General features: G+C 42.6%; 2 protein-coding genes across 2 annotated transcripts in view; one reads left to right on the top strand and one right to left on the bottom strand.

The window, feature by feature from the left end:
* Positions 1-14,902, top strand: part of LOC139556939 (uncharacterized) — a 244,614-nt gene that overhangs the window by 55,883 nt on the left and 173,829 nt on the right. The gene's annotated exons all lie outside the window — the stretch shown is intronic.
* The window catches only part of LOC139556937 (plexin-D1-like), a 112,528-nt gene that overhangs the window by 93,367 nt on the left and 4,259 nt on the right, over positions 1-14,902 (bottom strand). The window contains exons 2-7 of the mRNA XM_071371101.1: positions 14,190-14,366; positions 10,387-10,518; positions 9,522-9,622; positions 1,761-1,890; positions 432-609; positions 212-320 (exon numbers count right to left, since the gene is read on the bottom strand). Of these exons, the coding sequence (XP_071227202.1) occupies positions 212-320; positions 432-609; positions 1,761-1,890; positions 9,522-9,622; positions 10,387-10,518; positions 14,190-14,366 (827 nt within the window). The remainder of the gene's footprint in view (positions 1-211; positions 321-431; positions 610-1,760; positions 1,891-9,521; positions 9,623-10,386; positions 10,519-14,189; positions 14,367-14,902) is intronic.

Raw genomic sequence — 14,902 nt, 5'->3', positions numbered from 1 at the left:
GCTATTTTGGCTTTATTTGAGGCAGATTTGTCTTGGTGGATCCGGGGTAAACAGAGACAGTGCAGATTGGAAGTGTGTGTGTCAGCGTGTGTGTGTCTTGTGACTGGGTTTAACTTAGGAAGGTCTGGAAATAGTGTTAGTGGTTAAAACTACAAGATGGGTCAACAAGTGTAAAAGAAACCCTAGATGACTCGGACTTGAAAACACTCACGCAGTCTTGGGGTGTATCGCTCCTGTCCTCTCGCAATCATAGATGACGAAGCTCCCGGAAACCACGGATGTGCCGTTCACCTTTATCGCCACGGGAACAGTCAAGTGATCTGGCTCAACAACATATAACATGGAAATGTCTCAGCATATGTCAAGATCAGCAGTGATGAAACAGGATTAAATCAAACTAGTGTTCTACCAGTAGTATAAGTAACCCTTACCTCTGCCAGGGGGGATGTTGGGGTACCTCTCCCGAGGCAGTAGGGGGCAGGTCTGAATCTGGGCTGGGCCGTAGTCCAGGTGCACCGTGGCTGCTGTGGCAACGCCCAATCCATAGTCACATTCCACCCGCGAACCAACCAGATCAGGGACACTGCCGTTTATCAGAATCCCCACATCCTGGTGGAGAGAAAGAAGGGTTAGGGGATGGAGGCAAGTAGAGAGAGGGAGAGAGAAATCTTCATGTCTCCAAAAGACAGATGGCATGGTAAACTTGCATCCGAACATACTGTTGTGTGACGAGAGACATGAGTGATCTACACTGGGATCACAACACTGAGGAACACCACACTTCATTGTCTGTCAATCTCACTGATCTCATTTCAATATGTGGGAGAAAAACAGAGGGGGAGGAAGAGGGGGAGACAAGGGGGGGTGAAGAGTGAGAGCGACAGACGGAGAGGAAGATGACATAGCTGTAGATATAGTAGTTGGAGAGGCCAGTGACATATGGTAACATGCTACACTTTACACTCTATTGTCTTTGGAATTGATCATTTCCTGGCTGTGGCGCTGACTTCCTCTTTCCTGCTTGCTGCTTCCTGTTTGGGGAGACGGCAGTGGGCCCAGCTTCCTGTGGTCCTGAGTGATGACTTGGGATTGGACAGCTGCTGGAGCTATCACAGCCAACCTGACCTACATACCCCACACAATAATGTGTCTGACCCTCATAATGTACCTACTGTACACACAGTACCAGTCAAAAGTTTGGACACACCTACTTATTCAAGGATTGTCTTTATTTTTTAAACTATTTTCTACATTGTAGAATAATAGTGAATACATCAAAACTATGAAATAACACATATGGAATCATGTAGTAACCAAAAAAGTGTTAAAAAAATCAAAATATATTTAATATTTTGGATTCTTTAAAGTAGCCACCTTGAAAAAGCATTCCAGGTGAAGCTGGTTGAGAATGCCAAGAGTGTGAAAAGCTGTCATCAAGGCAAAGGGTGGCTACTTTGAAGAATCTCAAATATAAAATATATTTTGATTTGTTTAACACTATTTTGGTTACTACATGATTTCATATGTGTTATTTCATAGTTTTGATGTAAAATAGTAAAAACAGTAAAAAAATAAAGAAAAACCCTTGAATGAGTAGGTGTGTCCAAAATTTGACTGGTACCGTACACTTGAGAAATATTATAAACGTAACAACTCAATTTGTAAAAGAATAACTTGGCACTTCACATGATCCACTTAACAATATGTTTGAACTTACACCTGATGACACATAAAAACAGTTATGATGTAATGTATGGTACCTTGATGTCAGTGGACAGGCTGATCTCTGGGGGGGTGAGGGTCATGGAGGGGCACTGCTGGGGACCTTCGCCCATCCCGATCCAGGAGCGCGCCAGAGGCCCCCAGGCACACTCCCTCTGGATGGAACACCTGCACACGGGGCACATATAAAGACATTGTGTACATGAGTAAATACGTTTAAATTGGAGCCAATTTTTCTAGTAATTTATGTTTATAATCTTACAATATATCTCATACTGAGCTCCCACTCGGTACAGATGTCAATTCAACGTCTATTCCACATTGAAATGACGTGGAAACAGCATTGATTCAACCAGTGTGTGCCCAGTGGGATAACACATAATGAAAGTTATTCATAGCCAAACTACTGTCTAGCAGAGCTTCTTAAATGAGCTCCTAGCTTCCTCTATGGACCTAGTAGCAACAGAGCTCCACATTGCAAACTCTGTTTACTCAGTGTTTCCACTACATCTGCTCTCCTCTCATTGCAGAGAGCGGACATATTTTGATATTCTGTCCTCATGAAATCTCAATGTGGCGTTTAGTGGGCTGGTTGGTTTCCCATCGAGTTGCGTATCAGACTCATCTCATTGTGTCACATGAGAGGTCTGGGCTGTCAGTCAGTCAGGTCAACACACACAACACACTGTTTGACTTGGTGTCAAACATGTTCCCGTCACAACCTAAACCCTCCGGCATCAGGATCAGAGGCCATTTAATTCAATTAAGGAGCTACCAGGCCATGTCATTCTTGTGTGTGTGTGTGTGTGTGTGTGTGTGTGTGCGTGAGTGCTTCTGTGTACATCTGTGCATATGTATGAGAGACAGACTGTGAGAAAGTGGGAGCTTATCAAGCAGGGTGGGCTCATATTATGACTACTGTTCCACTAATAAACTTCACCAGTCCCAGAGCACAGCCTGTACTCCTGCAGTGCATTATCAAACAAGGACACAATGACCTTAAACTATAGATAAACCAGACTGGAGCAGCCACAAGCAGTAGAACAGCAGTTAGAAGTTATAATCACCATGTAATGACTTTGGCACCCATACTTTCCTTTGACACTTTAACAAGTCTGTTCTAAAATTGGTGTGTGTGAGCGAATGAGTGGATGTGTGTATGCATTTAAATGTGCATCTGTGTGTATGTGTGTATCGCTGTGTGCGTGAGTGAATGTCCAGATTCTAGTCCTACTGGCGCTAAGGGACCAGGAAGGACCATGAGGTCAGCTACTCTTCTAAGAATAGAATAGAATGGCTCTGCAATCCCACAAAAATCCCCTACACACACACAAACACACACGTGCAACAACCTCAAACACATAAAACACAAGCAGTCTCGACAAACTTAATAGCCTATCTGGAACACACAAACACCTAAAACCAAAACACAACACACATTGAAGCCTAAAGAAACTAACAAACACACATAAACAATATTTAAACACACACACACACACACACACACACACAGAGACAAGCTATGATGCTGAGCAAGAAAGTCAGACAGTAACTCAGTACCCAGTGAGTCATTCACCTCAGTCTAACCCAGTGTGGCATCAGAATGGACTTTTCTTACTTCCTTTCTAAAGAGTAAGGGCTCCATTTTAACAAACCTAACACAATGGTAAGTCTACGTGCAGGTTCAGGGGTGTGTCAGAAATATTTTAGCTATTTTCACTTTCAAAATTATCGACGCACTTGCTGGCATTGGTGCGAAAGGGCTGGGTTTTGATTAATAAACAAGTTGTGGCTGTATCAAGCCTTGGCCCCTCACTGGCCAATCAGAACGTGCTCCATGGCAAAATATGTGGTTGCTTCAAGTTGTGTATTTCCGTTTTTTTATGTACTGCCTTGGAATCAACTCCAATTCCAATGTTAGTCCGTTATAGTTTGTTAAATAGTTTACAGAAAATAAATAAAAGATAGACCTATATTTGATAAATACGTTAATTTGAACTCATTTGCAGTCCACCTTGTGTGTGTTCAAAGTAAATGTGTGGCTTCAATAGCAATCACACTGATTTAGGGGCTAGGCCTACTGTAAATTGCATTATGGCTGAGCAGGGACATTTCAAATAGTGTCAGTAAGCAAGATTCAATTAATGATTTAATGATTGATAAGGCCTAAAAAGAGAATTAATAATTCTAATCAAATTCTAAACAAAACAGTAACGTGTTTTCAATGGGCTATGTCACATTTACAGGCACCATATTTTATCCCCATGGGCATATAAAATTAAAACAATGGAGACTACGGAGGCTTTTACACACATCCAAACTTTTCACAGTATGGACCAAGATCCAATATAAATAGAAAGGGAGGATGTCCACTCCCTGTTATACTGCTTCCAAATAGGCCTATGTTTTATGAACATAATCGGAACCATTTTGCAGATCGGATCGCAATTCACAAACCTCCAGAAGTTGCATCGCAAGCGCGCCCCACGGATGATGTCACCATAAAACCAGGAAGGTGAGTCATTCTAATAAATTTGGTTGTAATAAAATTCAATGAAGAACAACTTCTGTTTTTTAACAACAACAACAATAAATACATATAAAATGTAATGGTATCATGAAATCGCCAGGATTAAAAAGACACGCATTGCTGTTGAACCAGCCTTCGTTATAGTAGGCCTAAGGGAGGGATTGGATTTTGAACATACGAAACAGAAAACAAGCTATTTTTACAGGTTACAGATAACTTCTAAATACGAGATTCACCAGTATTCACATAGGTTCTCATCTCTCGTTTCATGATGGGCATGGTTAAAATAATGTGGGCTTGTCTACAATACATAGATAAAAAAGGAATGTCAGCTCGCTATTTTACTCCTCTCTAACTTGATATTTTAATAAAGCTTTGGTGATTAAGATGTATTTCCAAGCAGTCTCAAGAGCCATATCCTTTATGCAGACAAAAAAAGCCTTAATTGAGAGGAGGGGAGGCTATGCTTGGTTTTTGATCAAATAAAACAAAATGGGACGAAATATTAGTTTTTTTTATGTTTCTAGCCTACTCTTGTTCAATGTGCATACGGGCAGTGTGCATCACGGCTGGATAGGCTGTGTTTCACTGTCAAAATGAATGCAATAACCAACTGCATTACCGTTAAAACCATATTTTGGTTGATCTTAAATATTCCTATCAGCGCTGCCTGAAATTAGCACTTTGCATCACATTTTTAAGGACACACCTCACATTTTTCCACCCTGCCCTTCTGAGTGCAAGTAAGCTGATAAAAGACAGGTGAATTCCAAACCAAACCAAATGCCAGGGCACCAGTTTTTACATGACAAAATTGCAAACTAATGTGCGTTTGATACTAACGCAGCCTTAACGCCAGTCGGAAATAGAGCCTAAATGTTTACACCAGGGGCCGCTCAGGAAAAGTTCTCACTGTTTTGAAATTGTTTCTAAAAATCCATTCACACCTTCTCTGTCAACTCTACCACACTCACAGTGATCATGGGTGTACATAAGTAGATGCAAAAACAACTCCCTCTCTCAAATACACCCACACCCACATCAGCAGTCTGTCATCACCTGTCAACTACTTTGCTAAACCAGGCATGTTTTCAATGGTAACACACTACTCCTTGCAGTTTTTGTATAGCTTTAGTACAATTTCACAAGTGTGTGGTAAAATTTCAGTGCATTTTTTAAAACATATACTTAGATTGAATATGTATCCAAATTGAAAGAGTGATTTGGTGCAGTGAACAAGTGACTGTGATTTTGTTTGTTGTACTCAGTCAATTGAGAATGTGCTTCGAGTTTTGAAACATGAGCTATTTTGATGATCTGTTTAGATTTCTTTGCTTACAAGAGTTGTGAAAATGTACCAAATACAGTGCCTTCAGAAAGTATTCACACCCCTTGACTTAAATTTTTGTTGTTGTTGTTACAGCCTTAATTTACAATGGATAATACTTTTTCCACTGGCCTACACACAATACCCCATAAGGTCAAAGTGGAATTATATTTTTTTCAAAAATGTTACAAATTAATTAAATGGGCACCTATTGGTAGATAGGTAAAAATAAAAAATCTGACATTAATATCCCTTTCAGCATGGTGAAGTTATTAATTACACTTTGGATGGTGTATCAATACACTCAGTCACTACAAAGATACAGGCGTCCTTCCTAATTCAGATGCCGGAGAGGAAGGAAACAGCTCAGTGATTTCACCATGAAGCTAATGGTGACTTTAACACAGTTACAGAGTTTAATGTCTGTGATAGGAGAAAACTGAGGATGGATCAACAACATTGTAGTTACTTCACAATACTAACCTAATGACAGAGTGACAATAAGGAAGCTTACAAATATTCCAAAACATGCATCCTGTTTGCAACAAGGCACTAAGGTAATACTGTCCGGAATACAAAAGCGTTATGTTTGGGGCAAATCCAAAACAACACATTACTGAGTACAACTTATATTTTCAAGAATAGTGGTGGCCGCATCATGTTATGGGTATGCCTGTAATTGTTAAGGAATGGGGAGTTTTTCAGGATAAAAAATACATGGGATGGAGCTAAGCACAGGCAAAGTCCTAGACAAACCTGGTTCAGTCTGCTTTCCACCAGACACTGGGTGATGAATTCACCTTTCAACAGGACAATAACCTAAAACATAAGGCCAAATCTACACTGGAGTTGCTCACCAAGACGACAGTGAATGTTCCTGAGTGGCCGAGTTACAGTTTTGACTTAAATTAGCTTGAAAATCTATGGCAAGACTTGAAAATGTCTGTCTAGCAATGATAAACAATGAACTTGACAGAGCTTGAAGAAGTTTAAAAAAAAATGCTCCAGAGTCCAATGGCGGTGAGATTTACACCACTCCAGCCGACTCTTGGCATTGTGCATAGTGATCTTAGTCTTGTGTGCGGTTGCAAGGCCATGGAAACCAATTTCATGAAGCTCCTGGCAAACAGTTATTGTACTGACGTTGCTTCCAGAGGCAGTTCGGAACTCGGTAGTGAGTGTTGCAACCAAGGACAGACCATTTTTACACGCTACATGCTTCAGCACTCAGTAGTCCCGTTCTGTGAGCTTGTGTGGACTACCACTTCGCGGCTGATCCATTGTTTCTCCTACAGTAGCACTTACAGTTGACCGGAGCAGCTCTAGCAGGGCAGAAATTTGACAAATTGACTTGTTGGAAAGGTGGCATCCTATGACAGTGCCACGTTGAAAGTCACTGAGCTCTTCAGTTTTTGTCTAGGGAGATTGCATGGCTGTGTGCTCGATTTTATACACCTATCAGCAACGGGTGTGGCTGAAATAGCCGCATCCACTAATTTGAAGGGTGTCCACATACTTTGTATATAAAGTGTCTGTAAATGAGATATTTCTGTATTTCATTTTCAATAAATTCTTAAAACATGTTGTCACTTTGTCATTATGGGGGTATTGTGTGTAGATGGGTGAGAGGAAAAAATCCATTGAATTCATTTTAAATTCAGGCTGTAACACAACAAAATGTGGAATAAGTCAAGTGTTATGAATACTTTCTGAAGGTACTGTACTTGTGAAAATTGCACCTAAGTGATTGAAAAAAGTGTAAGATAAACAGAGTTAACAAAAGCAGACAAAATATGAGTTGAGAAGAGCAGCTCATTCCTCACCAAGTATATGTGTGTCTGGCAGGTGAAAAGGAAGATACGTTCTGATAAGAAGAATGTTAAACATCTTAAAACATAGATCTCTCTCACACCCACACATAGACAGATACAGTATACAGACCCCCCCCCCCCCCCCCACACACACACACACACACACACACACACACACACACACACACACACAGACAGACAGACAGACAGACAGACAGACAGACAGACAGACAGACAGACAGACAGACAGACAGACAGACAGACAGACAGACAGACAGACAGACAGACAGACAGACAGACAGACAGACAGACAGACAGACAGACAGACAGACAGACAGACAGACAGACAGACAGACAGACAGACAGACAGACTGACAGACAGAAAGGCAGGCAGACACAATCACAAACAGCAAAAACCCAACACCCAGAAATATACTGTAATATACACAGATATAGACACTAAGACACATGCATGCACACATACTATACATTTGAACACACACACACACACTCACAGAGACATACAGTAGACAACAAACGCATAATCACAGGCAGAATAACACACATGCCTACTGTAAAACACAGACACTTACAGAGAGAAAGCCACATGATACAAAGGCATATAGACACAGTGCTGACACACACACAAACAGGAGAAGATTCTTTAGTGATGAGATAATCCTCCAGCACCCATTATGTTTGAGTGTGTGTGTGTCAGAGAGGTGACGGAGAGGACCCTCTACCCCCAGACACCGACCCCTGATGCCCTGAGAACAGCCCCCCTTCCTGGGTAAATCTGCCCTCCAGCCCTGGGACATACCACCAGCAACAGTCCAGAGTGAGCGCCCAAACACACCACGACACACACGCTCATGAGTTCAGTACCCAGTACTCTCACACAAGCGTACACACACACACACACACACACACACACACACACACACACACACACACACACACACACACACACACACACACACACACACACACACACACACACACACACACACACACACACACACACTCACATACAAACACACAAACACACACACACACAGACAAAGACACGCACACATACAAAGAGCCACACAGAAAAGTGCCCACACACACACTCAGACATACTCAGAGACACAGAGACACATATGCATACACACACAAGCACAGGCACAAAGTCACACAGACATGCTCACAGATACACACTTTGACATTTTCTTGTCAAAGGAGCCAGTGTGCACTCTCCCTCCCACCACCATTATCATCACAAGCAACACGCTTTTGTAGAGGTAGAGAGAGAGAGAGAGAGAGAGGGGGAAGAACAGCAAGGGAAGAAGACAGAGCCCAAAGAGACAACGAGAGGAGAAGGGAACCCAAAGAGAGAAGGATGACTAGAGCCACATAGAGAATGAGAGCAAATGATACAAAAAGAAAATAGTAACTAACAGTTACTAAATAAAAAAGGAATGTCAGACAGGGAACAAGAGAGATACATAGGAGATGTATAAATATAGAGAGGTGTGAGAGAGATAAATAGGAGATAGATAAATATAGAGAGGTGTGAGAGAGATAAAAGATGGACAGACAGTGTTAGTCTGTTACTTTAATCAAACACCAGTCTCTCTCTCTCCCTCCCTTCCTCACTCCCTCGCTGCTCCCTGGCCATGTTAGCCGTGCCAGAGCCCCAGTCAGTCAGCGCAGCCCAGCACATCACTAACCCCCAATCTCATCTGTTGATCTGCTTTTATCATGCAGCCATAACCAACACAGCCCTCAGACACAGAGATATAGAGCGAGAGATACAGACAGAGAGACAGAGAGAGAGAGAGAGAGAAAGACCCACATCCCAGACAGACCCACATTCATAATACTATACTCTCACTCCTTTTACAGCAACTCCAATACAACTCTACTCCAACACCACTTCTTACAGTAATCGTACAGTAAACTACACAGTCACTCCTCACTAAACTCCTCACCCCTCTAACATCAATCATCAGCTCTCTCACAGTCCCGCTTCTCTCAATATCCTAGAACTACTTATATCACTAATAGAACATGTTATACTATTAGACGACTCTACCTTACTAAACTGAGGATTGATTGATTGGTTTACATGAGTGGCCGTGGTTCTTACCTGCTCTCCAGTGTGCACCAGCCACAGTGTGCATCGCCGGCCCCCAGACAGTCACTGCATGTTCTGTACTGGCTACATGCTGCTACCTTTACCCTCAGGAGCTATTGACAGAACCACACATACAGACACTCAAAACACTGTACATAATACAGTATATTATTCACACCTCCTTATCTCTTTTAGCATGTTTTGTGCATTTACACACTGTCATAGACACTGACCACACATGGTTAGGCCTTATCACGTTTATTAAGCATAACATGTCACCTGGCTTTCACACACATGCCAGGTGTCTTTCTCACTCTTCGTCTAATATATTATCATGTTGAACAGTTACGTGTTTCTCTGTTTACAGGAAGCACATTCATTCTGTCACACCAATTTTTCCTGGTTGCAGCCCCCACTTCCACATACAGTTTGCGCGGTTGACACATGACCTCGGTGCATGATTTAACGGGCAACACTTTTAGACAAGGTGCCACCACAATCTCCTGAAACATCTGACAAGGCAGTGCATATCCGCTCACCTAGCATTATTTGGCTTGTCAAATCAAAAGGGGAAGCAGACGGCTTATATCACCTCTTGAAAATTGCTATCTCTCTAAAATTGTTATCTCCGAACGTATTTATCTGATGTGGAGTGAATGGATATGATATCACTTATTCAGAAACGTGTAACGACGGCTAAATAACATCTGTTTTTCATTCAAAAAAATACGACTACTCACTAGGCAAAGCCAGGAAGAATGGGTAAACGAAAGGCACGTCAAACGAAGGAACTAAACCAATGGCAATGTCAGCGAGAACATGAATCAGCCTAACTGAGTCTAGTTGATGGATGAACGGATCGATCCCACAGGCTTACATGGTGAGAGGTCATAAGGTAGAGGTAGTTCCTGTCTACGGGGTCAAAGGTCATAATGTGGTGCACTGATTCGCCGGCTGGTAGCTTCAGAGCCCACTGATTGGCCACGGTCAGGTTCTTCAGGAGGGTCAGCTGTGGGAGACAGGCAGAGTGATTAGTACACACATTAGTACACACAAAGACACGTAACAAGTCAGGTAACAATTTAGGTCATGATTACCAGTGATTCTAGTTTTTTTATTTGATGGATTTCATTCTTTCAGACGATATAAACCTTGTGTTTATACATGTACTATTTACACAAAGGCACACTACTTGGCGGTGCTGATGTGCAGTAGGCTACTTCTTTGAGTTAAGCAGATTCATTACCTTGGCCATCTCACAGTTTCGCTAGGCTGTGATTAGGGGTTATGCAACCATGCACTTCAGTCCACTCCAACACAACTCACCCTCGATAATTTGAAAATACTCAAATGATATTTAAGTCTTTTAACAAAGCACTTCTTGAGAAAAGGCACCGCGTAAGATGTACACAGGAGTACACACAATTCTTTACAAAAAGGTATACAGTCTTTGGAATCGTGCTCGTACACACTCACAGACACACAGTGATCCATAGACCACAGACACATAAATGCTAAGGCTGTGACTTGATGTCACACAGACAGTGAGAAAGCTTCTTGTTGAGAATTGTTGTGGTTTCTGTCTCAGCTCTATGGACATCCTGCCATCCTGAGGAAACCAGACAGAGATTGTTCTCGTGACAGTCCCGGACTCGGCTGCTTCTCTAGTGAACAAACACAACACAACCCACGAACACACACACACATATGCATGAGCACTAGCACAAACTTTCACACACAAACACATATGAAAACAGGCACGTGCACACACACACAGACGCACACACACACACAAATAAACACACACACACACACACACGCCAATAAAGATCAAACATACAGGGTCACAATAGAGCCACCCAATAGCCCACACCTGGGCAGATAGCAGGGAGCTGTGAAGAGGTGGAGATGAGACGGGCACAGCCAGGTCAAACAACAAAACACCTGCTGTATACTGGCAGGTCACTCACTGCCTCTCCCTCTCCCCTGTCTGTCTGCCACAACATGAAAGACTCTATTCAACTCAGGAGTGCTCAGCTGCTCCAAGCGCTCTCTCTGTGTGTGTGTGTGTGTGTGTGTGTGTGTGTGTGTGTGTGTGTGTGTGTGTGTGTGTGTGTGTGTGTGTGTGTGTGTGTGTGTGTGTGTGTGTGTGTGTGTGTGTGTGTGTGTGTGTGTGTGTGTGTGTGTGTGTGTGGGCGGGGGTATAGAGTGTGTGTTTGTTGACAATATAATCAAAGGACCCTTTTTATGGTTGAGATAGTGGACTGAGAGACAGAGGGAGAGGGACAATGAAAGACAAACTGAGATGGGAGGAGGTGGCGAGAGAGGGAAATGAACGAGAGACAGAGTGAAAGAGAGACATAGAGAGACAGAGCTGCTGTAGTGAGAGACTTGGTTAAAAATGTCTGTAATTACTTCATTGAGGGTGTCCCACCCCCAGTAGCAGAGGCCTAACTCAATCTCTACCCCTGTTCCCATGTAGTCTGTACTACTATGCCTGAGCCAAGCTCACAGACAGAATCACATTACACACACTAACAGCACCATTACCCTCTGCTACAGTGCTGCCCCCAGGACAAACACACACACACACACAGCATAAAACACACAGACCTCCTGTTTTGAGCATGAACACATGCGTCATACGTATGTGCCACATGCAACACATACAACACGCTCCATATTAACACACACATGTACTTGCGCACACACACCGGGGTTTCCTTCAGGAGAATGTGGCGCAGGCAGCAGTTGAGAAAGGTCCCGGACACAAATGCATTGGGTGTGTACCCTGATTAGGGCGTCCACCCACGATGCTCAGAATGACAGAAATTCGGATGCACACTTTGAAGACGTTTGAATACCTGTCCACATTTACTGTTCCTCAGTCGACAAGACGAGTAACGAACAGCAACATCACTAGCCTATGTCAATCTACTATCCCACATAGTAGAAAAGTTCACCCATTCTATTGGTCAGCTTGTTGAGAAAGAAATAGTCTATTACAAACAGACTCTGGGACAGTTGTGGGAGATAGATCCCAAATTCACATCACTAATAAGCCTAGGCTACATTTAAAAAAAAACTAGTTAAAAAGCTTTGAGGCTGATGCAACAGATCAGAACGTTTAGTTGAACATGTTGATCAACTATTATTTCGTCACATTATAAGCGCAGCAATGCGCACAAGGCGGTAGGCCACGCACGAATGTTCGTTCCATAATGCAATTAGAGGGAAAGCACCACTGTCAAAGGCAAACCGCAAATGCGAGCGGTCTCACATCACAATAGGTAGTGAAACGTTCAGGTTTCAAACAATTAAGTAAAGGTTTTCAAAATGCATACTGCCTCCAGCACATTGCAAAGTGATGTGTGACGCGCTGATGAACCCTGCTGATGAAGATGGCCTGCCTTCCTTTGTCTTCCATTTGCTGTTTGAGATGCCATAGCAGCAGCAGGCTCTGTCTCTGTATGCTGTACGGCATGATAAAGAAGATACATAACGAATATAGCCTAGCCTACTGTACACACCCGCCAATTTAATTCCACTAAATTATGCAAATGAATCTATAGACCGATAAGCATGACCAGTCAAAAGTATTTCCATCAACTGGTATTTCCATTAATGAATAAGCTAAAAAGCATTATTTCGCAATGGGATTTGTTCTTCTTCTCCGGGATAATTGGCAGGGTCAATTTTATTTATCCGCTTTTCACATTTTTTATCTGTAAAAAAAACAGCTATTACCTGGGTGACGCTTCAGGATAAAGATAAAGGGATGAACTATGAATCCACCTCAGCCATTGTGAATGAAAAAGTCTGCTTTTATTTGAAGTTCTTTTTTTATGTGTCCAGATGTGGTCACGGGGGGGGCATGAGGTATTGCCCTTTCACATGTATTTTTTCCTGCGTTAGACTGGTACCTTTTACAACATTAGAAATATGTTGCTGGAGGGTGTCTTGTTTGAGGCCTCCTAAAAGAGCATTCTGTTAGCTTTTTTTTAATGCCAGAGGTATGGTGGTGGTTAAGGTGGTTTGTGTTTGTGTTTGTGTTTGTGTTTGTGTTTGTGTGTGTGTGTGTGTGTGTGTGTGTGTGTGTGTGTGTGTGTGTGTGTGTGTGTGTGTGTGTGTGTGTGTGTGTGTGTGTGTGTCCAAATTGTCTGGCCTGATTGTATATTTAGGTTTTGGATGTGTTTTGGGTTGTCTGCCTATGTCCTTACGCCACTGAGTAAAAGTGGTTTGGTGTTTGCCCAATGTGCATACCCCGTTACCCCGTGATTATGTGCTCTGTGTGTTCTCACAGCATGTGTGTTTATGTCTGTCTGTGTGTGTGCGTGTGTGTGCATGCGTGTGCGTGTGTGCGGGCGACACCCACATAAAACAAATGTTCTCTCAACTCTGTACACGTTTCCTCACCCTGCTCAGATGTGATCTTTCATTGATACACTTGCTTGCATTTTAAACCACCCTTTTAGACCTACAGTAATTCTACGTTATTTTCTCATGTTAACAATGTCTCGTCTTTATTCATTACCGTTTAAATTCACTTTTCCCTGCAGATCAATCTATTGTAATTTACACCTTACACTTCTCTGTTGACGTCTAAAACTGCTCTCTCTTCTTTGGAAATGTGAATATTCCTGAAAGAAAAATGGATGTCAATAAAGCAGTTCCTCTAACCTTGCGCAGTCGTCCGGTGCTGGTGCCCAGAAACACCACAGTGTGGTGATGTACGTCATCCACGGCAACAGAGCTGAGGCCCAGGGACTCAAACAAGGGTGTGGCCCTCAAGGGCCTTTGTAGGGCCAGTGGGTGCTGCAGGTGGGCCGCTCCACAGTCCAGCTGCTCCGTTTGCAGCTGACAGATGGATATAGAGAGACAAATAGCCAATGGTCAAACTTTGAGTCAGTTTAACATATCTCAATAAACAGGAAGAGAGACAGGCAGGCAATTATGATAAAAAAATATATTTATTTTGGATAAAAGAATATCAATTACGGGTCAACATATTGCTCCCAGCGTTGTTCAAAATTCTTATATTCTTCAGTATATATGTGTATATATAAATCATTGGTTCTAATCGCGCCTACGTTCTGCGAACACGTAGAATCATAAACAGTGGTTTGTTGGTTATGTTGGCCCGCGTCCCCTGGATTTTCCTCGCGGATTTTGCCTTTCGATCAGTACATTCACCACTCTCTCAAACGTCTAACTCCGCCCTCTCGTGGCACAGGCCGAGGGTCTGAGACGTGAAACGAATTGCCGCAGCTGAGAGTCGGCTCAAGTAGGGAACTAGAGACGCTGTTGATAGTGTGTTTGCAAGATGCCGAACAAAAGGCCATTTTAAAACGATCCCTTTCCCAGACATCCCCCAAACAAACATACACTGACTC

The sequence above is a fragment of the Salvelinus alpinus genome, chromosome 28 (assembly GCF_045679555.1).
Source record: "Salvelinus alpinus chromosome 28, SLU_Salpinus.1, whole genome shotgun sequence".
Classification (NCBI taxonomy): domain Eukaryota; kingdom Metazoa; phylum Chordata; class Actinopteri; order Salmoniformes; family Salmonidae; genus Salvelinus; species Salvelinus alpinus.
Note: the sequence above shows the minus strand (reverse complement) of the source record. Positions and strands in the feature narration are given on the sequence as shown.